The 27436-nt window shown below is 36.9% G+C and overlaps 1 protein-coding gene across 3 annotated transcripts in view; it reads left to right on the plus strand.

Moving 5' to 3' along the window:
* LOC121726391 overlaps nucleotides 1-27436 on the plus strand; it is a 68423-nt gene that overhangs the window by 22271 nt on the left and 18716 nt on the right. Inside the window, exons 2-29 of one of the 3 annotated variants that reach the window (XM_042113737.1) lie at nucleotides 2872-2962; nucleotides 3322-3412; nucleotides 3797-3926; nucleotides 11125-11267; nucleotides 12382-12509; nucleotides 14190-14369; nucleotides 15333-15499; nucleotides 15591-15869; nucleotides 16136-16388; nucleotides 16475-16657; nucleotides 17311-17543; nucleotides 17631-17844; nucleotides 17945-18121; nucleotides 18208-18440; nucleotides 18532-18677; nucleotides 18755-18885; nucleotides 19056-19244; nucleotides 19314-19525; nucleotides 19609-19841; nucleotides 19936-20066; nucleotides 20199-20387; nucleotides 20467-21209; nucleotides 21314-21566; nucleotides 21645-21827; nucleotides 21953-22212; nucleotides 22288-22459; nucleotides 22757-22923; nucleotides 23245-23491. In XM_042113737.1, coding sequence (XP_041969671.1) covers nucleotides 2897-2962; nucleotides 3322-3412; nucleotides 3797-3926; nucleotides 11125-11267; nucleotides 12382-12509; nucleotides 14190-14369; nucleotides 15333-15499; nucleotides 15591-15869; nucleotides 16136-16388; nucleotides 16475-16657; nucleotides 17311-17543; nucleotides 17631-17844; nucleotides 17945-18121; nucleotides 18208-18440; nucleotides 18532-18677; nucleotides 18755-18885; nucleotides 19056-19244; nucleotides 19314-19525; nucleotides 19609-19841; nucleotides 19936-20066; nucleotides 20199-20387; nucleotides 20467-21209; nucleotides 21314-21566; nucleotides 21645-21827; nucleotides 21953-22212; nucleotides 22288-22459; nucleotides 22757-22923; nucleotides 23245-23491 — 5733 coding nt within the window. In that variant the 5' untranslated portion in view covers nucleotides 2872-2896. Of the gene's footprint in view, nucleotides 1-2871; nucleotides 2963-3321; nucleotides 3413-3796; nucleotides 3927-11124; nucleotides 11268-11851; nucleotides 11947-12381; nucleotides 12510-14189; nucleotides 14370-15332; nucleotides 15500-15590; nucleotides 15870-16135; nucleotides 16389-16474; nucleotides 16658-17310; nucleotides 17544-17630; nucleotides 17845-17944; nucleotides 18122-18207; nucleotides 18441-18531; nucleotides 18678-18754; nucleotides 18886-19055; nucleotides 19245-19313; nucleotides 19526-19608; nucleotides 19842-19935; nucleotides 20067-20198; nucleotides 20388-20466; nucleotides 21210-21313; nucleotides 21567-21644; nucleotides 21828-21952; nucleotides 22213-22287; nucleotides 22460-22756; nucleotides 22924-23244; nucleotides 23492-27436 lie in introns of those variants that run through there. The other 2 variants (XM_042113738.1, XM_042113739.1) reach the window with 2 other exon arrangements.

The following is a 27436-nucleotide window of genomic DNA, read 5'->3' on the forward strand; positions in this document are numbered from 1 at the left end:
CGGGATTTCAGGCAGGTAGAGTCGGGGGCACGCTAGATGTTGTGATGAGTTCGGAGTGCGACGTGTTCTCGATGTTTTCGGTGGCTGCATTGTGGCGAAATTTTGGAGATATAGTGGCGATAAATTATCATCTACTGGCGTTTTGACCTTTTAAATATGAATTTGCGTGACAGAAGCCAAACGGAGATGTGTAATAACGTAGGTAATAACTAACAGCGCGGCGCTTGGAGGTGGCGGAAATCGTTTTCTGCTGACGTTCGTGTAATTTTTTTCTCCCAAAATTGCAAGTTTTTGTAATTAGCAATATTATAACCGACTTCAAAAAAGGACGTTAGTTTTTATCAGTGTCCAAACTCCGAACATAATTTGTGCCAAATTTCAAAAGTGTATGTATGTATGATTTTATGTTCGTGTTCTTTGATAAAATCTATATACTTACTCGTACAAAGTTGGTAATAATATTATGTGCAAAATACGAAATTAGTGTGGAAGCTAATAAAAACTATAGGTATTGTAACACAATAATGAACCGAAAATACCAGGAAATAACCGAATTATCACAAAGCCTAATACCTAGCTAGTAATTGAAGGAGAAAATAAATAAATTATTATTATTATTATTATTAATTATTATGATCATAACACGCCGTCATCGCTACCTATTTGATGATTTTGATGCAAGTCACGGCGTTTTTGTAAACGACCATTAGAGTTATGTCATCACCGGAACTAATCAAATATGAGTTGTGATACTCAATTCATAAATAGGTAATTCATTAAGCATAGACGTCTCACGTGACTCCGTTCGCGGAAAAATAAAATTTTGTGCAAACCGTCACATTTTTGGCGATAAAAAGGTTTTTTCCGCGCACGTTTACACGTAGTACACTTTATCTTCAATCTCTATATCTTCTTCCCAAAACCCATAACGATGTAGCTGCTCCCACTTCTCTGTGTCCTCCGTTAGCACTTTCAGTTCTCTATATTTATGACATTAGCATTCTCTAATAGTTGACTAATCTATAGTTTTTCTTGGTATACCCCTCTACCTCTACCACTCTTTTCTTCAATTTTGTCGTGTAGTAGGTGCCGACTTCCGCATGAAAATGTAACGACTCACGTGTTATGATATCGCCTACCATTTTTCCTCTTCTTATGTAACTCTACATAGACTATGTCGCCGTTTAAAGGCCGGCAACGCACCTGCAGCTCTTCTGATGTCGGGAGTGACGGTAGTTGCTTACTATCAGGTGACCCGTTTGCTCGCTTGACTTTGCCCCCTTATTTTATTAAAAAAATAAAAAAATGAAATAAAATGTATGGATCTAGCGCAATCAGTCCAGTAGTTTTCGGCGTATTTAATGTTAACTAACAAACAAACTTGAATATACAGCCTGTTCCATATGCACCAAGATGTAGAGCTGCAGCTATGATATCATTATTGCCTATAATCTTAGATATGGACGTAAATACTAGGTATACCTAGTTAGCTGGGAGTGTTTCGCTTGGAGGGAGACCTTCGGTCATCTCGATATATCTAGTATTATCTACATCTTCCGGCGCTCTGTTCATTATTATTTATTAGTTAGCTTCTGTCGCTTATTATCTTATATCTTTAAACGAGCAATTCTTGTATATATATATATGGGGGTATATATATAGGGGGTTTCGGGGGCGATAAATCGATCTAGCTAGGAATCATTTCTAGAAAATGTCATTTTCATCGGATACCGAGCAAAGCTCGGTCAAACAGCTAGTAACAATTAATTGACAAAAATTACAAAAGTATTCATTTCAAGGATTGTGAGTTGTAATCATATTTAAGTAATATTTTGTCAAAAGGAAATTGAACAGTTTTTATGCTATTTTAAATCCTTTTCGTCCCGCCTAGCTACTAGGTCCCTAATAGCATTATGTATTAAATATTGATATTTTAATGATAAAAATAAATAAAAAAACCACGAATGTCGCTTGGTCGTTGACCAGAGGCAGCCGATAAATTGTAACCTGAGAACCATTGTATTGTTAGCAGAAACTTAATTACTTCGATTGTTTGCACAACACAAACCCACAAACATACTAATTACTTATGATAATGTAAAAAGTCTGTAGGCATCTTAGATGATGTCTAAAATCAAATTTTTAAATAATAATGCTGACCCAAAAACTTTGTTCTGCTGTTCAAATTAACGTTAAATTATAGTTTTATTATTTTTAAAAATAATTTGGTTAATTTACAGCATATTTCTAAAATAAAAATTTTAAAATTGATTAAGTACAGGACTCAACGAGGTACGAGTAAATAAATGTAGATACATTGATATTTATTTGGTCCGTATCTTTCTTTATTTACATTATAGTTGCTCCTCATTACGCCATGCACCTGATATAACACAGACGAGATGAAACAATATCAATAATTAAAGATTAACGTGCATCGTTAAACACACATTGTAGTGTAATTATACGGTAGCCTGTCGCTAGCAGTAACATACTGGTGTATGTAACTGCAATAAAGTATATATATATATATATAATATAATAATAATTATGTACTAGAAGACCTTAGATGACGATAAAACTTATAAAATCTTAGTACCTACCTAGAACCTGACTAGGTATCTTAAGTTTAGGCCACGTAAGAACATAAACATCAGCTTTGCGAACCACAAACTGAGGCCGCTGACTACACTTCGCCCCTGTAAATACACAGCGTCACGCACACACATGCAACTTAACTACGCCTTACTTTCTAGTATAAGTTTATTCAGTCTACCAACATAAAGTTATTGGTACAGTACAATAACTTCGTATCTAGCCTGTACCCTGTACAACAAAATATAAAATAAGAACGTTATGGTAACTTTGCAGTGATGGTGGGGCAAGCGCGGCCAGGATGGCGGCGGCGCAGCAGGTGCGACTGCTGCTGTGGAAGGACTACCTCATACGGAGGAGGAAACCGGTCAGTACCTTACCCTTCTTACACCTTAACGTACGTCATTTGAGGGATTATACATTGTATTCAGAGCAGTGTATGTGTACGTATTTTGGGCATCTATTGACATTGCAAGGTGCCATCAGCCATCTGGCTTCCCTAACTAACCGGGCCCTGAAAAAATGTGGCAAATAAAATCGGTTTAAGCCAAACTAGCGCAAGTTTGCTTCAAGGGTTTGATATGATTGAGGTTTTAGTGACTACGAGGACTAAGATTCTCTTGTCTTCATAAAAAAGTCGATTAACTTTTAAGAGTATTTACGATTATTCATATTATGTGCATTGTTTGGTAATTAATAATTATAAATGTGTGTGTCAACTGTCAGATCACGCTAGCGGGCGTGGTGTGGGCGGCGCTGGTGCTCATGTCGCTGTACATAGTGCGCTCCAACATCGACAACGTACAGCATCCCACATGTGAGTAGCTCACTAGCCTAGTTTTAAAGTTTACAAGGCTACTCCTACTATTATTATGAAAGTTGAACATTGTTTTATAAATAAATTATTGGATGGTGAATCCATCTGATCACATCTCATCATGATCTGGTTTTTGGTACGGGGCAGAGGTACTCAATATACCGATGTGTCTTGATGTCCAGGCGCTGCTGATTATAAACACCCGGAACTGGTTATAAGTCCTCTTCAAGTCTTCTTTCAAGTCACATCGGTATCGGTTACTGTCTGGACATTCAACGCGAAATTTAACATCACTGACACTTGTCCATAAGTTCTTACATTTGTCCTGTTCTTGGTGAAAATGTGTGTGGTGTGTACTAATATGTATTCTGTGGTGTTGTGCAGGTCAGTTCGCTGCGCGTGCGCTGCCCAGCGCTGGAGTTCTGCCGTTCCTGCAGTCGTTCGTGTGTAGCGTCAACAACGAATGCGAGCCCTTGGACCAGTATGAGGAAATACCCCCCTATGAGAATGCCAGGTAAACTAATCATTGTTCACACTTCGCATTACGGTAACTACACTAGGATACCTGAAGTAGGATACTTACCTACTAGGAACTGCAGTAGGATACTTACCTACTAGGAACTGCAGTAGGATACTTGAAGTGTACGAAATTGTATGATACAGAGCACTGGGCACAGGCGTATTCCGCGCTCCAGTAGGCACTCCGGAAACTTAAGACTGTCGCGTTATTCTGTTTTAAATAATGCAATGCAGTGCTGTAAGTGTGGTATCAACAAACTTAGTATATAGGCAGGCACAGTCCCGATCCCGAGTCCCGGATAGATTGACATCGGAGCGAGACAAAACAGGATCCCTACTCAAAGTGCATTCGCCAGTTTGTATAGTGAAGTTGTTAGTCAAATCTTACTTCGCTATCGAAACTGGCGAAGGCATTTGACTCAGTACTCAGGCTTGACTTGACGTAGCACAAGATTTAAAAGCAATACAAAATTGAAAAGTTAAAGCTTTTGTAAGACGTTGTAAAATTAATATGCAGCAAATAAAACCATTAAATAATAAAAAAAAGAACTAACACCAATAATAATCATGTGAATGTAAGTTACGCTTCCATTTATGGTACATAGAAGTTAATGGATTATGGGAGTAAACGTTTTAAATGTAAAATAGTCTGAACACGTCACAACGCATAAAAACTTGTGAAGCAAAAACAAAAATGGTGTTATCAATAAATTATAGAATTTGACCTCCACTGGTAGTGGAAAATCACTCGCAACATTAGCGCGTGATGCTAGATGTTGAAACACTCGGAATCCCCAGCAGCATTCTCATATTATCTTTCATTGTTTATAGTTAACTATGTCGATAGTCGATACCCGCAACTCCGTTGTGCCAGAATTCGTTTATCTCGCGGAACCGTACATTTAAAAAAAAAGTATCCTATGTCCTTTCCGGGACTCCCAGTATCTCCGTACCAAATTTCAGCAAAATCGGTTAAGCGGTTTGGGCGTGAAGAGGTAACAGACAGACAGACATATAAAATACTAGAGATCGCCCAATGGTCGAAATTCGACCTTACTTGCAACGACATTAGGACTACTACCTATATTTTGTAATAAATAATATACAAAAAACTTAAAAAAAAAGCTTTTATTTAAATAGTCTAAAAAGAAGAAAATAAACTCCTTAAAAATTTTAGCTATTAAGTTATAATCCTCAATATATTATACAATTTGCATGATAATAAAAGCTTGTCGCGCGATTTGTAAATAAATAAATGGTTCACTCGGCGTAAAGGTTAACTGAGTAAATTGATATTATATTTTTATTTTAATAAATTTATCAAGTACTGATAGATTGTAAAGTCTCGCGACAAGCTTTTAAAATATATATATATATATATATATATATATATATATATATATATATATATATATATATATATATATATATATATATATATATATATATATATATATATATATATATATATATACTAGATGTCCCGCGCGGCTTCGCCCGCGTAAATTAGGAATTTTACGGAAACCGTACATTTTCCCATAAAAAATAGCTTATGCCCCTACTCCCTTCACGTGGTCTACTCTATATCTGTGCCAAATATTGCCATAAAAATTGCTCTAGTAGTTCGTGAGATAAACCCTTTGTAATATTTCCCCCGTTTTCCCCACATTTTCCTGAGTTTCTTCGGTCGAATTAGTCTTAGCGTGAATTATCACGCTAAGATAGAGATATAGCCTATAGCCTTACTCGATAAATGAGCTATCTAACACTTAAATAAGTTTTTAAATCGGACCTGTAGTTCCTGAGATTAGCGCGTTCAAGCAAACATACTCTTCAGGTTTATAATAATATTGGGACGATCCATAGTATAATATGGTAGTGATGATGATGATGAATGTAATTTGCATAGTAGCATATGTTTTCCGTTCTTAACACAACGCCAAAACTCCCAAACTTGTATCTATAAAGAATCAGGAGTTCTCTCAGCACCTTCCGAACCACGGTATACCAGGTATACCTCGGTGCAAAATCTTACTTGTTGGTAGCATATGCTTAGAATACTTCTCACGAAACCGAAGTCACCACATGTTTTCCTATAAATATTGAGGAGTTCCCTCATTACTTATGGATCCTTCATCAGATCACCACTTTTGTGAATATAATACTAAATTGAGATGATACCCTATATACCAAAAGAAAAATTTTGAAAATCGGTTAACAAATGGCGGAGTAAGCGCCATCCGTCGAATCTGATGTAAAACATTCCAAAATCAAAAACTCCTTACAAATAAAAATTAACTAAAAAAACATCTGAATTCACAAAATTATTTATACACACTTCAAAACTCTTTAAAAAATAATTACATTTAATATTTTAATCAGCACATGAATTGAATAACAAAATTTTTTTCAAATTAATCGTAGCACCATCTGTCAGGACAAACTAAAATTGAAATAGAATAATATTGAATGCGATGATAGCGCCGTCCGCCGGATCTAATGTAAAACATTCCAAAATCAACAACTCCTTATAAATAAGAAATTAATTGAAAAAACATTTTCCAGTAGACCAAACTGTAAATCTAAACCATTCTCGAATCTCCACGAACACACACAAAAAATTTCATCAAAATTGGTCCAGTCGTTTAGGAGGAGTTCAGTCACATACACACGCACACAAGAAATATATATATTAAGATTAGTATGGGTTCCAGGGGAGATCCACAAATTATGCCAGACGTTAAAATATGGGAGTGGCATTGTGTAATAACAAGTGAGACGGTCATCATTTTTATAAATATTTTGTGATTGATTGGAATTAAACAAAAGAGAGACAGTTTTAGACATTGTTGTAGTTAGATTATAGCCTTGTCAAATTCCTTAGGTCTTTATTTACCTTAAGTTAGTGGTCCGCAGATTTAATTTAACATTGGTCATGTTTGAAAGATGATGTTTATTGTTTAGCTCTAAGCACGTGAATAATTTAAATAATTTCAAAGGCTTTGTTATAAAACAATTAAAAAGAAATAATTCATATCCGTAATGAGTAATGACGGTCTAACGTAGACCCAGAGATAGTTAACACAATTAACCTAAAAGCCTGCTTTTGTTTACAGGAACTTTAAAATAAATAATTTAGTTTTAAATATAAAATGTTTGTATTTAGTAAATTGTAATTGACAGATATTTAAATAATACCTATTGAATAGGCGAGTGCTAACACGGTTTTGATTTTCTTTGTCATTCAATATTAGTCCTAAAAAATGGTTGATCCTGAGAGGTCCTTCATCCAGAAGGACTTCTCAAGATCAACCATTTTTCTCGCTCCTGCACCACCGTAAAATAAATTACTCGAATGAATTTTAAATAAGAACAACAATTTAGAGCAGGGGTTCCCAAACTAATTTGTCTACTGCCCACTTTAAGAACAAAATATTATTTTATACCCCCCCCCCCCCCCCATTGTTTTACCTACTTTCTTATCTTTATTAAAAGTAAGGGACTTTTACTTTTTCCTATTTTTTCTCGATAATAGCATGGAACCCTTCGTGCGCGAGTCCAACTCGCACTTGGCCGATATTTTCTCTGGGTCCCACACCGCCCCCCTTTAGGCTTTTAGCACCCACTAGGGAGCGTTATCGCCCACTGTGGGAAAGGGTGATTTAGAGTGAGAATATTTGATTCAGGGCGCTCCACTGTTTTAATCATTATTTTGGCGCAACAGATGGTTTTCTCTGTTGTTTAATGAAACACGATTGAAAACAATTTTTTTTTCTGATGGTATTATAGGTACCACGTTAAATTGTTACACAGTTGTTATAAATAATTGTAACATATCAATTAACATCTATCAGCACTGAGAATCGTCTAACGTCATTTCCTTTCGTCTTGTTTATTGCCTCTGGGAAACTTTTATGACTATTATTTTTATATTAATCAACATCGTATTGTGATTTATTGTTCAATTTTGTAGTTTATCTACCTTGGTGATACTTGTTTTGTACATCATTTTGGGCTCTAGCTAAGCCTGTGCCCCTCAATGTACAAAAAAAAATTGCACGTTCGCGGATTAAAATAATTTGAACTTTGAATTAAGAGGATACCACAGCGGCTAGAGAAATGAAAAAAAAGTACGTGTAATATCTATAGCTGTCTCCCTTACCTCAAGCCTATACCGCAGAACGCGATAGAGACAACTGCAGAAAATCCAGAAAATCAACGATTCGTTGTCCCCTGATTCCTTCTCTAAAACTTAACCGATTTAAGTACTTTTTTCATTAAAGATTAAAAAAAGGCTTGAGCTGTGTTCCTATGTTTTGCTTTTTTTGTATAATCTATCCAAATCTGTTTTCTGGACGTTTGAACACAGTGGAAAATCTGGCCATTTTTTTGGGTTTTTGAACGTTCATATCTTATTTAATAATTAAATTATGAAAAAAAAGAAAACATAGGGACATTGTATTAGTGGCCGTAGATATTCAGGAAAAAAATTATAACTCTACTAGCATTATCCAGGGAGGAAACAGGGGACAACGTTTGTATGGAAAAAGTGGCGGTGTGGAATCCTCTTAAGGCCCTGTATTCCCAAAAAAGTGTGTGACTGAAAGCGTACCAGCCGAACCTTTGCGCCTGCTATTGTATAGTTTTTTGATCGTCGTTTTTTTATACGTCAATTAAATCGAGTGAAAAAAACGAATCACCCTAGATATATTCTTTGTCTTTAATTCAGTGCAAAAATTATCTGAAAATTCCAAATAATTTGGACATAGTATGGAAAATTCGATAAAAGAAGAGGCAAGTTTGGGATTTTTTTCTATCGAGTGAAATTCATGATATTGTGTAATGGAATATAAATTCCACTGTGTTAGATCCTTAACTAACGCATATATTTTTTTCAGAATTTAAATTACTATATTTTTGTGTCTACTGTCACTTTTAAATCTTGAAAATCGTCCGTTTTTGGGAATACAGGGCCTTAAGAACAACAAATATTTTATCCTGTTTAGTTCCAAATTACAATGTAAAAATTGTTGTGTTTGGATTATGCTGTGTGATAAGACGAAATGAAAAGTCTTGGTCTAAAGGTGTGTGGAAATGTATATTTATACGTCTAGCGTTTAATAAAAGACATAGACAGACAGAATAAAAGACTATGAAAAGTACCAATAATAGGGTCAAAACGAGACGATACATGGTTCTATAATGGTTTATGATAGTGATGATGATGATGAATATAATTTGCATGATAGCATATGCTTTCCGTTCTTAAAACAACGTCAAAACTCCTTGTATCTGTAAAGAGTCAGGAGTTCTCTCAGCACCTTCCGAACAATAGTATAACTTGGTGCAAAATATTACTTGTTGGTAGCATATGCTTAAAATACTTCTCACGAAACCTAAGTCGCCATATGTTTCCATATAAATTTTGAGGAGTTCCCTCGATTTCTAATGGATCCCTTCATCAGGTCACCACTTTTGTGCATATAGTACCAAATTGGGATGATAACTTATATACCAAAAGAAAAATTTTGAAAATCAGTTCACAAACGGCGGAGTAATCGTTGAACATAAAAAGAACCAACATAACACCTCCTCCATTTTGAATGTTAAGAAAATTATTGTAGCTTATATTATTCTGATGTGTATTAAGCTATATTATTGTAAAGTTTCATTAAAATCCGTTCAGAAGTTTTTGCGTGAAAGAGTAACAAACATCCATACATCCATATTATATCCATACATACATCCAAACTTTCACCTTTATAATATTAGTAGGATTATAACGCATCTCAAAGACATTGTTTAATAGGTACTACAATTTTAAATTTACTTAATTCATCCATATTTTAATGTATACTAATACCAGTTGCGGCTATACGAGAGATATTATTAAACCTCCAATGCAGACATTTGATTCTCAGTTTCCGTAAAACCACAAAATATCACGATGCGGTTAATAGAAAGCGTCAAACAAAAATATATTATGAAGAAATACAATAATTGATAATATTATGTGGCTAGAGGACGTAGCTGCAGTCATAGATATTATCTAAAATCTTCGTTATAGTTGGGGAGGGGAAGAGGGGATTTCGGGAGTAGCTCCAGCGTGTCAGATTAAGCTTGTATAGGCGTCCGACATGTCTAGTTATCATGGTATAGAAATCAGATTTCTCATGTGGTGGGTTTTTTTTTTTACATTGAAATGTCATCGGATCTGTCAGATTAAGACTGGATGTTCAGTATACCCCAAAGAAGTTTCCATATAAAGCACTGACGATTCAAAGGGTTGGTAAGCCTGTAGGTACATTTTAAAATATAAAAAAGTAAAGTTTTATATTTTCCTAACTAAGCTTCGCAGATGTTATATTTTGCACTAAACTAAATGATGTCCTTGCTGTCTAAAATATATTTATAACTGACTTAAATAAGGAATTTTCTGAATATATTTTCTTTTACAAAACTTTAAAATGGCTGCAGTTTCTGAACCTTATTATTTTTTTAATAAGTTTTATCTAATGTACAAAACCTACTAAGTCTCCATGACGCTCGAGTGACTACAAAAATAGCACCCTCCCCTCCTCTACTATTATAAAGAGTTATGATAACCGTGTTTATCAGTATTTATAACTAAAGAAAACTTGCAAACTACACCTGTACACCCATGCCTGTAATCTAGTTAAATTCTGAACAATATTATGGTGTGTACTAAAATTTCTCCTTGTCCTTTAGAATATACTAATAAGGTAATTCAACGCGAAGCTTGATGTAACACTTTGGTTTGCCGAGCTTTGCTCGGTATAGCAAACACTCATTGACTTCGTGTTACTTAACAACGCCATCTGCTGGAATAGCTTTAGCTGTTGTTGTGTCGTTAAAGCAATTAGTTGCTCACAAAATAGTATTATTGTTCACCAATAGATGTTAGGGAGAGTCATATTTTTTATTTTTCAGTTTATCGATTATCGATAAAACACGAATAAAAAGACATTTTATAAAATTGATTCCTAGCCAGATCGATATATCGCCCCCGAAACCCCCTATATACTAAATTTCATGAAAATCGTTGCAGCCGATTCCGAGATTCCATGTACAAGAAATACCAAGCCTGTTAGATTTTTTTCTCGATATTTCGAGATTTCTCTTCATGTGACTGGAATCGGAGGATTTCTTTTTCTAATCAGTCATTTGTACAGTTTCACGCAGATCTACCGGGAGATATCGCCGCTGATCAATAACGCGACCGTCACGGGGTCGGCGGCGACGGTGCCCGACGCGCTCAAGCTGCTGGCCACGCTGGCCGACGTCGCCGACACGCCCGCCTTCCTGCACATCGTCAGTGAGTACCGCGGCATATAACACCGCCAATCGACAACGCGACCGTCACGGGGACGGCGGCGACGGTGCCCGACGCGCTCAAGCTGCTGGCCGACGTCGCCGACACGCCCGCCTTCCTGCTCATCGTCAGTGAGTACCGCGACATATAACACCGCTGATCGACAACGCGACCGTCACGCGGTCGGCGGCGACGACGGTGCCCGACGCGCTCAAGCTGCTGGCCACGCTGGCCGACGTCGCCGACGCGCCCGCCTTCCTGCACATCGTCAGTGAGTACCGCGGCATATAACACCGCCAATCGACAACGCGACCGTCACGGGGACGGCGGCGACGGTGCCCGACGCACTCAAGCTGCTGGCCACGCTGGCCGACGTCACCGACACGCCCGCCTTCCTGCACATCGTCAGTGAGTACCGCGACATATAACACCGCTGATCGACAACGCGACCGTCACGGGGACGGCGGCGACGGTGCCCGACGCGCTCAAGCTGCTGGCCACGCTGGCCGAAGTCGCCGACATGCCCGCCTTCCTGCACATCGTCAGTGAGTACCGCGACATATAACACCGCTGATCGACAACGCGACCGTCACGGGGATGGCGGCGACGGTGCCCGACGCGCTCAAGCTGCTGGCCACGCTGGCCGACGTCACCGACACGCCCGCCTTCCTGCACATCGTCAGTGAGTACCAAGATATTTAAATACTTTATAATTTCATCGATCGATGTGAAGTGAGCGTATTGCAGTAGGGATCTCTCTAAAGCATCTTAGTATGAATAAATGGCCGACGGGTAGAGAACCGTAAGGAAGGAAGAAGTGCAGATGCTTAGTTACATATTATGGTAACATTCAAGCGTAAAAACTTATAAAGTTAAAACATAAGAATACTTAACCAAGTTACATAATAATTATATGGTTATGTTCAAGCGTAAAAACTTAAAAAAAAGTTAAAACATAAGAATACTAAGGAATTCTTTGCTCTTCTGATGATATAAAGGTCCAAAAAAAAACATATTTTTAGGAAACAGTTTAAGAAGTGGTTGCCGGTTGGTGTAAATCACAGGTGTAAATATATGGTTCAGTAGAATGTTATAAAAAAGATAACATAATTTTCAGGAAAGGGTTTGTTCGTGAAGGACTTGTTCCGCAACCCCACGCGGGTGAAGCGCTACCTGTCGCAGAAGCTCGGCGTGCCCGAATATGTTATGGGCAGTATCATGGACGCCGAGATTGGTATTGATGCTGTGAGTATTAACTTAAATTCCTCTTTTGTTTGTTAAAAAATTTGAGTGTTATTCACGATACCAACGTTAGTCACATAATTTGAACAAAATTTTTTTTATTTGCCACAATTAAAATGCCTTAGGCCTACCGACAGTAACTGCCGAGACGAAGATGTTGCGTACCTTAGGGAACATACCCATACTACGTGACCTATTTAGGGGGGGTAGGGGGGTCTTCAAAATACTACGCTCGGTCACGAGAAGGGGGAGGGGGTCTAGAGTTTTGTCACGTAGTCAATTTCGCCGAGCGAAACGTCATACGAAAAATTGTTTTCTCGTCATTTAATACTGGACACTGGCATTTATTATGGTTATTTATAGCCAACAGCCATTAAAAAAACAGGCACTGTTGTCACTTTTCAGACATATTGATGTTTGGTGATCACATTTACTATATTTGGTGTTCGATTACAATTTGAACTACAGTCGTGACTAAAATAGTAGGTACCTATCATCGAGGAAATTGATTCCTAAGCAGTTGACAGACCAACGTCATGTAGTCGGATCATGTCAATTCAATGTTAATTGTGATCTGTCGGTTGGGTTTAACTTTAAACGCGACCAAATTACTTAGGTCCGCCATCTGCCTAGAAATTAATTTCTCTGATTGTTCTATTGTAATTTTAGACTATCACTAAATATTATAAAACAACGTTTTTACCCTCATGCCCCTTTGTTCCCTTTAATTTTTAAAACTACGCAACGGATTTTGATGCGGTTTTATTGTTGTTATTCAAGAGGAATGTTTAATAACATTTCTTAAGTAGTGGGGAAATGCTGTTATTGTTGGGGTTTCTAATGCATAATGTGATGTCGTAAATAATTACATTTATTACGCTTACATTGCAAACGCAAGCTGAACCCTACGAGATTTATCAAAATAATGTACCAAGTACTGTACACATTGAAAAGGTCTACAGAAAACTCCGCAATGGTTATGGACCTCTTATGGATATCCCACAATAACAGTTTTTTGTCATTTACTTTTAACGACAAAATATTATAATGGCTAATTTTCGAAGCGAAATCGCTTCGGGAGGGGGGGGGTCAAAAAATCTTAAAAAGTAGGTCACGTAGTATGGGTATGCTCCCTTACGTGTTTAACGACAGTTAAAAGGTAATTTAGGGGTAGATTTTGAATAGAAACCACCGAATCGTGGCGAAGCAAAACGTTTTTTTATTAAATTTAAGAGGGCGACTAACCCCAAAAATCAAACATCGTCATACTCACGCCCGTCTTTCATATGCCAGGTGAAGAAGAACGACGCGGATTCATCGCCAAATTAGTTTTTTTCTCATTAACTCGATAAATATACAACATTTTAAAAATCCGCTAGGTCGATCTCTCAATGATAGAATTTTATACAATGTGTTAAAATATTAACTTAGTTCAATGCACGGTTATGGCAATAAATGAAAAATTCTTGAAAATTAGATGCATCTTTGTGATTTTTTTCTATCGAGAAAATTTTAAGATATTGTGTTTTTGCTCAGATCGAATTCTCGGAAATATAATGTAGTATCTAATTTTATAAAATGAAACAATTCGGGACTTATTTTCAAGTATAAAAATGAATTATAAAATCGACACTTTAGGGTTAGTCGCCCCTTAATATAATTTATGAGTCTTTGCATTTATAGCTCTTCAAAGGGGGCATCGAAGTATGCGACAGAGGGTCCATGTCTCGGGCTCTCAAGGTGAAGGACGGGCAGCATCTGCAGGTGTTGGTGGGGCGGCTGTGCGAGGCGGACAAGGGCCTGCTGCAGGACCTCGTCATGGACCTGCTGTTCGAGATGGACCTGGGCAAATACGTGCAGATGGTAAATGTTTATACCTCTTGAACTATGCGCTAAAAAAGCTCGAAAGAAATCTAAGCTATACATGAGCTGAAAGTATTATAATCTTCTTTCTTGATTTCTTTCAAAATTGAATATTGATTTAATATTATGATGTTATAAATTATAATTAAAAATAATGATTAAAACAAAAAAACCTAACTAATCTACATACTAATGTATCATGCACTTTATCATGGCAATCCGTCAATTTTACTAACACACTTTTTTACGTCCATGATTAGCACTAGAACTCTAAGCAAAGCTGCGGTTATCTAATCGATTTTTGTTCATGTCGATTTTTGCAAATTTTTTCGAGAATTTTCAAATATGAAAATTACAAAACAACATAATTATCTCATACTAATTCGATTAGGACATAATAGTTAGTTTATTTAACATATTTTGTCACCTCCTTTATTGTCTTGGAATAATATTATATATTGATCCGTGATCGTCAATAGACATGCTAATTGAATATAAAAACCATTTGATACCTATGACTGGCTTTACCTGTTTCAATTTGGCATTTTCATTATAATATTTTGTATTTTACACTATTATGAAATATCATAATAGTTTATTACCATCATTAGATGTTTTATTATTAGCTAAAGTCATCTTAGTTTCTGTTTATACACAGATGACATTCCATTTCACATGAACGTAAAACTTGATGCACACCAGCTTCGGGAATTGTCAGTTTGGCTCATCAAACATCATTATGTATCAGAGTCTATGTATCAAACTATGTATCAGAGAAGTTGATTCCTAGGAAAGGCAGATGGGGGACCTACGTAATTTGGTCGCGTTACATCAAACACAGCCGGCAAACACTGACCTCCATTATACAATGTGAATTAAATAATGGAGGTCAGTGGAGGTCAATTTCCTCGATGGTAGGTACTTTAGCATCACAATGTATAGTATCACCATCATGTATTGTAGCTCGGCGAGATGTACTACAAGCTATCGGAGGACGACCGTCTCGTGCGGATCGCGGAGATGGTGGCGGGCGCGCTGCGGATGACGTCGCTGGACAGCTTCCTGCCCTCCGAGCTGCCCATGATCTTCTCCGGTCGAGACGTCGACTTCAGTTACATCAACCTGACTATGTAAGCAAAAATAAAGGCATTATGATATTTCATACCGAGAAGATTGTATCAGTCACAAAATTGCTTTTTATTATCAAAAAATCTATTGCAGGATTACAAGGTTGTTGGAGGCCTTCAAACCCACCTTTGGTGAAACCGAATCCTACAAATCTATACGAGAGGTCGCCGACACCACTATCATTGGCATGCAGTACTTGAGTAGCTTTGTAAGGAAATCGAGAACGAACGCGGATGACGAGGATACTGAGGTCAAGACTAGTATCAGATCACAGATTAAGGCGCAAGTTGGGAAAATATATCAGACGGTAGACAGTATAGGAAATGCTATCACTGATTTGATTGAGAGCGATACTTTTGACATTTTTAAAATGTGAGTACTCAATTTGTAAATAGGTACATATCACTGCGTTTGCGTGTGTAGATAAGAATATAGAATTTAGTTTTTCTAAAGGTATCTTTGAACTTTGCAGGGCTTTTGAGTGCGCAGTGATTTCGAGCCCTGCAAAGTTCTGAATCAGAACTAAATAATAACGATATTGTTTCAATAAATTAACATATTCAAGTAAGTGTTGAAGAGTATCAATAATTGCATCGAAATGCAAGAAACTATTAGATAACACGTTAACTTGATTTCAGATTACCCCAAGTGGCAAATGTTTTCATCAAATGGTTGTCCAACGACGCCAAACATGAGGTAATATTGTACTCCACGATGCTTGCCAAGCTGTTGCAAGGCGCAGAAAAAGTTATTGACATTAACATAAACATAGAACAGTGGCTCTACAACGCGTCCTTGCGGAACCCCGAGGGTGTTAAAATTTTACTTAACTTGCCCGCGGCGGTGCTTGGAAATGGACTAGAAGCCCTTGCTGATGTGGACAGAACTCAGGTATGAAAACAACGACAGAAATATATTATATAAATTACATTTACCGACAGAAGAAAGTAAAAATAATAATAAAACATATTTTACAGATAATGGTAACCAAGCTAGGCAGCCCGCGACAGATGTTTTGTGACACAGATCGTATTGAGAAGTTCTTTTTGGTATCACATGATACTTCAACGCAGCTAAAGACTCAGCTTTGTACCGACGCGTGGGCCAACTTCACCAATGACTTGCTTCAATCCTTTGGAATCAAGGAGGTTAAGAATAATGTAAGTATAGTTAAAGTCAAATGTAAATCTCTTGACGACCTCTGTGGCTCAATAGGTTGAGTGTGTGGCAGCTCAAGCTGAAGATCGCGGGTTCGAATCCCGCCGACGGAACAAAAAGTTTTCAATGTTCCCGGGTCTGGATGTGTATTAAATATGTGTATGATATAATAAAAATCTTAAATATATGTGTAGTAAGTATAAAAGTATTAAATATATTTCCGTTGTCTGGTACATGTAACACAAGTCCTTCAGGTACTTAGCACGGGGCCAGACTGACGTGGTGTGAAGCGTCCAGATATTATATATTTTTTTTTTTTTTTTTTTTTTTATTAAATAAGGGGGCAAACGAGCAAACGGGTCACCTGATGGTAAGCAACTACCGTCGCCCATGGACACTCGCAACATCAGAAGAGCTGCAGGTGCGTTGCCGGCCTTTTAAGAGGGTATACGCTCTTTTCTTGAAGGTTTGCAGGTCGTATCGGTCCGGAAATACTGCTGGTGACAGCCCATTCCATAGTTTTACAGTGCGCGGCAGAAAGTTACGCGAAAAACGCACTGTGGAAGACTGCCACTCATCAAGTTGTATATATATATTATATTCTATGATTATATTATTATTAAATCTGAGAAAAAAATAAAACCTTTCATTGCAGATTAACAATATGGCAGCAATATTTATATTAGAAGCACTCGGAAAGGACACCACTGATTATCTTTATACAATAGACAAAGATTTCGAAGTACTGAAAAACTTCACAACTGCACTGACTAAAATGGATCGCGCTGAAAAACCAAAACTAGATTGGAGTAAAGTGTTAAATGTGTCCAAAAATTCAGAGATTATGAAAGTTATAACGGAAAAAGCTAGGCTTTCCAAGCATATGCTGTAAGTAAAAACATTTTTTAAACACGGGTTTAAAATTATATTTATAAAGTACATTATTTCTAGTCACTATTATTTTATCTTATACAGTATAACCATGCACGGAACCTTTGCAAAGGAAGTGGTGACGCAGAATCCCCTACTGAGTTTTAAAATTGCAACACATCTCAAGAAGGCTACAGTCGTAATAGAGGCGTTAAAAGAACAACTAAATACCGTACCAAGCAATGTAACAACCCGAGCGAAACAGCTGTACCCTGAGATTCTACAAACAGTGATAGCTACAGCTCGCAATGAAGAGAAGGTACTGTTAATTAAATTAAAATATAATAATATTAAAATATGAAAATAAAGAAATGTAAATAAATCAATCAACGATATTATTTAAGTAACATCTTTTTCAGTCCTATCTATCTTTATCTACCCCTTGGGAGGAAATATTTTGTAATGGCGAAGAAAATGCTTCTAAATACCTGGAATTTGGTGCCAACGTTAACGGGGAAAAAGTATCTGCTGCTTTATGTGATATAGCGATAGCTATAGAAAAAGGATTGACAAATAAGTCTATTATTGCAAAAACTGTAGGTATTTTTTTAGTTATAGTAAAACTGTTATAAAATGATTGTTCTAATAATTGGTCATTAACTGTAAAATCACTTTTTACCAGATTGAAAAATTGGAAAACATGAAGGAAGATTCACTTGATGACGTAGATTGGAATAGACTAATAACAGGGCTAAATGAGCTCTATGGAAAACTTTATAATGATTATACTTACATATTCGAGTACAACAACTTTGGTATGGATGAGGAGCTACATAAAAAAATTAAGATGGAATTAAAGCAGGCGATAAACTTTTGGTTCAATATAAGAAATCTCGATCGTCTTATGCATGTCGTGTAAGTTATTTACTTTTTACATTACCTATTTAATAAAATATAATTAAAGATATTTTCATAGATTTTTATACTTCATTTCGAAACGTTTTAGACTAAAATTCGGGTTTCGTCTGTTGGACGTTATGGACCACGCAGCTTTCAACATGACGCACGAGATTTGGCTGAAAATGAAATATGGCCTCGGTATAGTAGAAGGTCCTGTGCAGATCGCCCATGACGTCATCAGTGTGATCTCTAGTAAGTTTTAACTCATGATAAATTTTGAAATGAATGCCTCATCATTCGTTTTATTAATCCATATTTTATTGGTACAGACACGTTAACGAAGTCGGATGTTCACTCAGATATGCCGCCACTCACAGCTGCACTGGTAAAAGAAATTGCACCCAACGTCCCACGACTGGTGTACGATATGGCAGACCTAATGACTAGATATGATTTAGATGTAAGTATATTGAACGATTCTATTGTAACATACCTTAACGCTCTAGGGGAAGGTTATTTTGCAGTTATTAATCACTTCGTTTTTAAAATCCAAAGATATCACAAGTATAATATACGTAATTAGGAATTTAATATACGTAGTTAATGAAATAAAATGCTTTAATTATTTAGATTGAACCAGTGATAACAATATTAAATGCGTCACCGTCGTGGCCATGTTCGGTCACTAGTATGTACGAGATACTGACCTTCAACAAGACATCAGCGAAGACTTTACAATCCGTAGAAGCTCTTTCTTGTTTCAACAGCACCTTGCAAGAAGAGTGGGCCAAATACACAACAGACAAAAATATATCTACTGTAAGTAAATAAAGCACCTTACATAATATAAAAGTAGAATCAGGATTAACAAATTTTATTTTACTTCAGATAAAACCGTGGAACTCAACCATCGTCTACCCCGATCACGTATTTCTGAAGTTCTCGGCTACTTTCGATTTATTCGTAAAGGATTTGAGTAGTATAAATTCAATAATCAAGGAAACGTTTTTAGTGGACAAAGATGACGATAATATAGATTTCGCAGCTGCTCTGGAATACATCATTACCGCTGTTAACAATACTGACAGAGCTCATTTTAGGCAAGTACTATAAAACCTCACCTACTTTTACATACTTTTGCATGTATTATAGTAAAATAATAATTTTTTAAACTACTTTTCAGAAAGCTTTTAACTAAAGTTGACAAAGTTATGAACATAATAGACACTCCTTTGCTAGAAACGAATATAACTCTGAACAAACTATGGAAGAAATACTTTACTTGTGTTGATGATGAAGGTTTCGAGCAATGTAGAGGACTGTTGCGGCTGAGTGTAGTGCGCTCGATGCAGTTTGTCTCTATGACTTTCGGAGCCTTCTCCGAAGATCTACACAGATATTTAACAGAAGCAAATGGTACGTTTGTTTTGTTTGTACAATAATTAAGTAATTCATATTACAACATTGAGCTTGAAACATGCCAAACTACATAAAAAAATATTTGTTTTAGAACCGAACGCTTCAATCCTAAAAATGTTAGGATTTACAAGTAACACTGGCATGTTTATGCTGTACGACAGATTTGGAGACTTTGTTTCTATTCTAGTCAATTCTTATCTGGATTTGGGATTTATGTCCCAGGTAAGTGGAGACCAATTTTTATTTATAGGAATGGTGTAAAAATCTTTTAAGGTACTGAAATTTAAATGTGAGAAGAATTCAAACTCTTTTAAAAAAATTTGAAGACAGCATGACGCCTTATTTAATTTTAAGGTTTATCGCGCCTCCCAACTTGAGTTTTGGGACTGCGAGGACGTGACGAGGTCGATCAGGCCGGGCCCCGGGAGCGCCATCGACAAGGCGGTCATAAGACATCTGGAGCCCTTCCTCTGTCCGTCGCTGTTCTACTGGCTCTCCACTCCCATCGGAGACAACATATTGCTAGATCTTATTGCTAAACCGGTAAGTGATTAACACTTCATTTTATCACTTTATTTTATCCGAAACTCCATTATTAAACCCTATATTTAATTTTTTCCAGCAATATTTCCTTTTTAAATCGAACATATCGAGCTTCTCCAGTGCCTTCGAAGAAGCGTACGATAAAGCTATGGATCTCACCGACTACGCTAAAGAACTCTCTTTAAATACGAACGTATTCAAAGAAAAGATTACATTAGATAAAATGAGAGCAAAAATGGAAAGTACTCTAGACCCTATATTCACATTTAAGATTAACAAAACTGATGATTCGTATGTGTCCTTTGCCAACGTTACCGAAATCCAAACATATGCAACGATCTATTTAACGCATATCGCAACTGTAGCTAACAAATTCGCGGACTACATAGACAAGCTCAATGTTACAGATGTTATTGACTCGTTGAATGCTACAGAGGAAGATGCACGCACTATCGCTTACGAGCTAAATATTATAAAGAAAATACCGATTCGAAACCCGCATCATTTTATAGCTTTCCATTTTGACTTGATCACTTACATGCTTTGGGAAAATAACGGAAACTATACAATCTTAGATGCTTTGAAATACACCTGTGAAAGCTGGAAAAACAAAGCCAATAATACAAATATTGTGCTCGACAACGACAGGATCAAAGCTCAAATCTGTTCAAAGAATTATACTATACTTTACGAACCAGTAAGCGACATGTTCGACGAAAACACAGAAAAAGCGAGAAATAGTTTAGTTAATTTTGTTTGGGTTCTAAACAAGGACAAATCGAACGCTGACATTGGAGAAATATCGGAGTTTTTAAAATCAAGGTATAATTAATATTTACTCTCGAGAATTTACCTCTACATCTATTATTCATCTTTTTATTTAAATCTTACTGGATGTTATTATTATCTCGTTGTTTTATTTTCAGGACAGAAGTGATCGATGCGTTGCAAACATCAGTTAACTATGCGCACGACCTCAAAATACCCGTGTATTTGAAATATTTACATAACAAACTGAGACATTACAATGTAATCGTGAGCTTCTTGTCGGGCGGCGACTGGTGGTCGGAGTTCCGGAGCTTGTACAATACGGAGGCAGTTGTAAACGAAGTTCTAGATACCATTGAAAATATCTTTCCCATTGCTGAAGACATCATCGCTAACGTAGATAGAATACACGTAAGTAATGTTGTAAATAGTTAAGAAGATATTGTAACCAAAATTGATTATCATAATGTTTCTAATATACATTTGCAGATAGCGAGATTCATGCACGACATAAACGTAAATAACACGGCAACGTTCTGTCGGGCGAACATTTCAGTAGCTGACTACCTGCCGGATAACACGCGCGCACTGCGCCACCTGCACCGACACATCTGTGACACGGACCGCAACGAGATCATCACCGCCATACCGCCGCTACACTTCGCTGCACAGGTACCGTACAACCCTTGCCAATAGGGTTGCTCAATGCTCATATCTAGTAGTTCTTTTTATGGATAATAGATATTTTTTAATACATTTTTGTAATTACCAATAGTGAAATTTTTGATTGATTGCAGGATTTTATCGATAAAATAAAGTTCTCCAACGAAGTAAACTATGACCAGATAGAATCCGATGTTGACAAAATAAGCGCGAGGATAAAAGATATCGAAGACGGTGCGAAGGATCCCACGCGCCCGCAGTGGATAACTGATAACAAACTGTACAGCTTGAAGGAGAAGATGCTACAAATGATAACGAAAGAGTCGTTCACGAGAATATCTTTTGGGGTCATCAGCAATTTCGTCGATGCTGGCACACTGTTTCTGAATAGCAGGTAAATACCGGATTTAAGTATGCAAAATATTAAGTTATTGGTAAAAAACAACAAAGAACTTTTTTAATAATTCAGTCGCTGCACTCTCTGCTCGAAGCTGACGACGTGGTTCAAGCAGATCAACCTGCAACTGTACAAGAAGCAGGAGTACGACAACTTGCTCTGTCAGATGTCTGACCACATGAGTCTAGAGGAGATACACAATACGCTCAAATACGAATTCCACTGGGATATGGCTTTCTCGGAGGTAATGTAACTTAATTTAAACGCCAATTCATATATATTACATTTTAAATGGCTATATACATTATATTAGAACTAGATGACGCCCACAACTCCGTTGCGCCAAAACTCGCTTATCGCGCAGGAACCGTTCATTTTTCTGAGATAGAAAGTATCCTATATCCTTTCCTGGGATTCAAAGTATCTTCATGCCAAATTTCAGCAAAATCGGTTCAGCGGTTTAGGCGTGAACAGACAGAATCACAGACACACTTTCGCAATTATAATATTAAGTATGGAAGTATGGATTTTCTCTTCTTAGTTAATATCTACAAGAAACTACACGAACCACGAACTGAACAAATCCATCAACGAGTTCCTGGAACAGTTCAAACTGCATCTCCTGGAGGATATGACCGCCGGCACCACCAAGATCACAAACTGCTTAGCCGCGAATGCCACCAGGAATATATTCGGTAACATTACATTGTAAGTAACCTACAACATTATCCAATCTACCTTAATTTGACCTTGAGTTTTCATTATGTAAGTTTGTTGTCTGGAAAAAACTGCTTAAAGCAGTAAGACCGCCCATTTTGCACATTTTTGTAATTTTTATATATATTTTTGTTGTTATTTATTTTGTTTTTGTCTTTTTTATGTGTTTTTATGTTTTTTCTTCTAGTAAGTACATAAGAACACAAATTAAAAGTTTATTATTATTATTATTATGTAGGTATACTGCAATTCTTAGGGTTCTAAAATAGGTGAATCCTTTATAATGGTTGGTATCATTCACGAACTACCCAGGTCAGCCCGAGTAGTATCGTCAGCGGCGAAACTGATCCGCTCGCAGCTGGCGCACCTGCGGGAGATCGCCGGCATGAACGACGTGCCCTTCCTGCAGCAGCTCTACGCCGACGTCGCGCACAACCTTCGAGCACAAGATGCCTTCAACAAATACGTCCTGAACAACTTCACCACACATCTGTCTGCGCTGGTCAGGGATCAAAAGCTGTTGACCAGCATTGAAAACTCGAGAATAAATCTACAAGCGGTGCGTACATAATAATGTAATTATACAGGTTTTTTTTTTTTTTTTTTTTAATCTTTTTATTTTACAGAGGCTTTTAACACTCAGTGTTAATGTCAGCCTCATAGGTGAATACAGTGTTCCCTACATAAGGGACAAATCCAAAAAACTATATAATTTTATTGCCTCTGGGGACAACGGCTCCGAAAGTACACTATTGATCCGTCCATTGTGCAGGCAGCCAAAGTCACCTAAGAGCCTTGATCTTAGCTCTGCAGTCCGAGCACACTCCAGCAAAACATGATACAGGTCTTCGGGCTTGTCGCACACATCGCAATTAGGCGAAGGCTTAATTCCAACCAAGTAGCAAAATTTATTTGCTGGAATGTGCCCAGATCGTAATCTAAAGGCTGACACCAACAACTTTCTCGATAAATTACACGAAATAAACCAAGGCTCCCATACTGGTTTATTCTGGATGGTTCCGTACCAAACTCCAACACCTCTTTGTAATTCCTCGCCGAAATGGTATTCCCATTTCTCGAGCGCCTTTTCCTTAATCTGATGACGAAGCTCATTTACAAAAGGTTTAGAACAGACCACGGGACCATCCATAACTGCACTCTTGGCAAGCGCATCCGCAGTTTCGTTTCCAATTAAACCGACATGGGCTGGAACCCATTGCAGTTTAATTGAAACTTTTCCAGAAACATGCCGGAGTAAATCCAAAGCTTCGAAGGCTATCGGAGAGCCACGTTGCTTCGTGGCGCACCGACGAAGGTGTTGGAGAGCACTTCTCGAGTCTGATAAAATAACTATACTGTTATTGTTGTTCAAGTTATTAACATAAGTTAGTGATTCCTTAATAGCAAGAAGTTCAGCAGTCATTATATTATTATCTCTATGTAATTTAAACTTCTGTGAAACGTCTAATTGGGGATCGAAGAAGGCAGCTCCGACACCTTGAGTACATTTAGAGCCATCCGTATATAACTTATAACAATCAGAATAATTATCAGATATGAATTGCAAAAAATAATTTTTAAGTTCACAATCAGATAAGCTCCGTTTTGGAGCCATGTCGCCAACTTTATGTACAATGAGTTCTTCGACATCTATTGAAGACACCCATGTGTTTAATGAATACGCCTCTAACTTTTCACTTACATATACATTAATATTACTCCATTCAGAGTTAATTTGTGCTAGAATTGGGAGATTAGTATTCCTAAAATAATTTCGTACTAAATTTAACTGATCTAAAGAATATAACAAATCGTTGCCTAGTCTAGACTTAAATTTAAGCAAGAACCTACTCGCCAACACGTACCTACGTATATGTAAGGGAGGAATGGAGAGTTCACTCTGCATAACAAACACTGGAGTGCTACGTATAAAAGAGCCACATATTCTCAACGCTCTGTTTTGTAGAATATCGAGCTTTTTAAGATGTGTTTTAGCACAACTACCATATATAAAACTAGCATAGTCAAGTCGGCTCCTTACAAGAGAAATATAAAGACGGCGAATATATTGAGGGTGAACTCCCCACGACCTACCCGATAAAACTTTTAAGACGTTCAAACATTTATAGCTTTTAGCACACAATTCATTTACATGAAGACTCCATCTTAAGGACGAGTCCAGCCATAAACCTAAGTATTTAACTTTATCCACCACGTTAAGAGATGAACCGTTAATCTCAATATCAATATAAAAACTTCTTCTAGTTCTATTAAATACACAAATATTAGATTTAGATACGGATAATTGGAGACCAATACTATCTAAATAGTTAATCACGGCCTTTATAGCTAACTTAAGAGAGCAAACTGTTTCTAGAGTATTACCATTTACAACTGTTTTGTATAACACGAAATCATCAGCGTATTGGGAGTTATAAACATTATTATTTACAATAATTCTAGAAATACCTCTAGTTGCAATATTAAATAAACTAGGAGAAAGGGGGTCCCCTTGAGCTAGTCCCTGGTTTGTACATCTAATTAATAATGCTACTACTTTACTTAGATCATCTAAAACAATTGTACAACGACGATTAGACAAAAAATTAAATAAATATTTACAAATAAAATTACCGATTCCAATTTCCTGCAAGATATGAATTAATGCAGTTATATTTACATTGTTGTAGGCATTCTCAATGTCTATGAAGCAAGCGATTGTTGGCTCTCTTCTGGCAAAACCTAATTGTATATGTGATGTAAGTAAAGCTAGGTTATCAACACAAGATTGTCCACGTCTAAAACCAGTCGACGTGCCGGGAAGGAGGCCCTGGCTTTCAATAAACCACTCCAATCTTCTTAATAGAATCAAATGGAATATCTTACACGGACAAGACATTAATGAGATAGGACGTAATGAGGAGGCAAGAGTGGGATCCATTCCCGGTTTAAGAATAGGGACTATTTGTATGTCTCTCCACTGATCAGGTACATTACTTGACATTAAAATTAAATTGAAAATTTTTAAAAGCATACACTTAGCATTATTTGGAAGATAATAGATCATAGTATATGATATATTATCCATTCCTGGAGATGTATCTTTCTTTTTTAAACAGTTACGAAGCTCCGCGAGAGTGATGGGTGATTCTATAATGGAAGGTTGTCTTTCTGGCAAAGTTGGCTCCTGCTCGGCAACATAATCAGGGGTCAAGGAATGCAATAGCTTTTCAGCATTAAGAGGATCTACAGTATCTCTGCGTCCAGTGTTGCCTTTGATCCATCGCATCTTTCTCCACATAACGGGTGCTGATGTTTCGTGGTTGATACTGGAACAAAATTCTCTCCACGACTTAGATTTTTCTTTTCTTATAAGTAATTTGGCTTGGGATACTTTGTTTTTCCATGGAAGCAAATTAGAAGGTGTAGGATTACGCCGTAACTGCGCCAATGAAAGACGCCGTTCAGCAACTGCCTTTGAAAGATCCTTATTCCAATAATGTTTGGGTTTGAAGTTTGATGTGGGGTCTTGACAAATTTTAATCCAAGGGATGTGCTTATCAGCCAAATATTTAATTTGATTTGTAAAACTATCATAGCTCGTTTGGACATCATTCACCTCTTCATGAATAAACATTGTCGTTGCTTCTTTAGTATATTCTACCCAGTTAGCTGCTTTATAATTTCTTTTTTTAATGTATCTGTTCGTTTTATAAAAACCACAACTTAACTTTAACACTAGATGATCACTGCCTAAGGATTCATTTGTAACCTGCCAACTCATATTGACAGCAATGTCTGTGGAAGCAAATGATATATCAGGCGAGGTTTTTTGAAGGCTACCGTTAACCCACTTCACTCTAGTAGGCGCACCGTCATTAAGACATATAAAATCATTTTCAAACATAGCTTTATAAACAGCTTCACCTCTTCTATCGGACTTGCAAGACCATAGAGTGTGATGCGCATTAAAATCTCCGATTATAAGACAACCTGTTTTGAATGTATTGAAAATCGCATCCCAATCCTGTTGACTTGTAGAAATTGAAGGCGGACAATACACAGCAATCACGTGCTTTAATGTAGGTACGTTAAAAATTTCAATATTGATTATCTGGATATCAGAGTTAGAAATATTAGAAACTCGTTCAGAATAGTTTATTGATTTATGTATTATGGCGCACAAACCACCATATGAATCGTCTCTGTCTGCTCTCACTATATTATAACCAGAAAATTTCAGGTTTACACTAGATGAAAGCCACGTTTCACTCACAAAAGCCATATGTATTTTGTCTTGTGACATCAAAAGTTCAAAGTCACTGGCCTTACGTTTTAAACTGTTAGCATTCCATTGAAAAATGTTGATACCGCTGTGTAAAGAATTGATATTACTGGCCATTATTGTTTCTTCCCATAAACTTAAGCACCGTCTCAAAATTCAAATATTCTTGTAAAACATCTACTACTTCGGACCAGAAAAATTCAATCAACATTTTAAACT

The sequence above is a fragment of the Aricia agestis genome, chromosome 4, assembly GCF_905147365.1.
Source record: "Aricia agestis chromosome 4, ilAriAges1.1, whole genome shotgun sequence".
Taxonomy (NCBI): domain Eukaryota; kingdom Metazoa; phylum Arthropoda; class Insecta; order Lepidoptera; family Lycaenidae; genus Aricia; species Aricia agestis.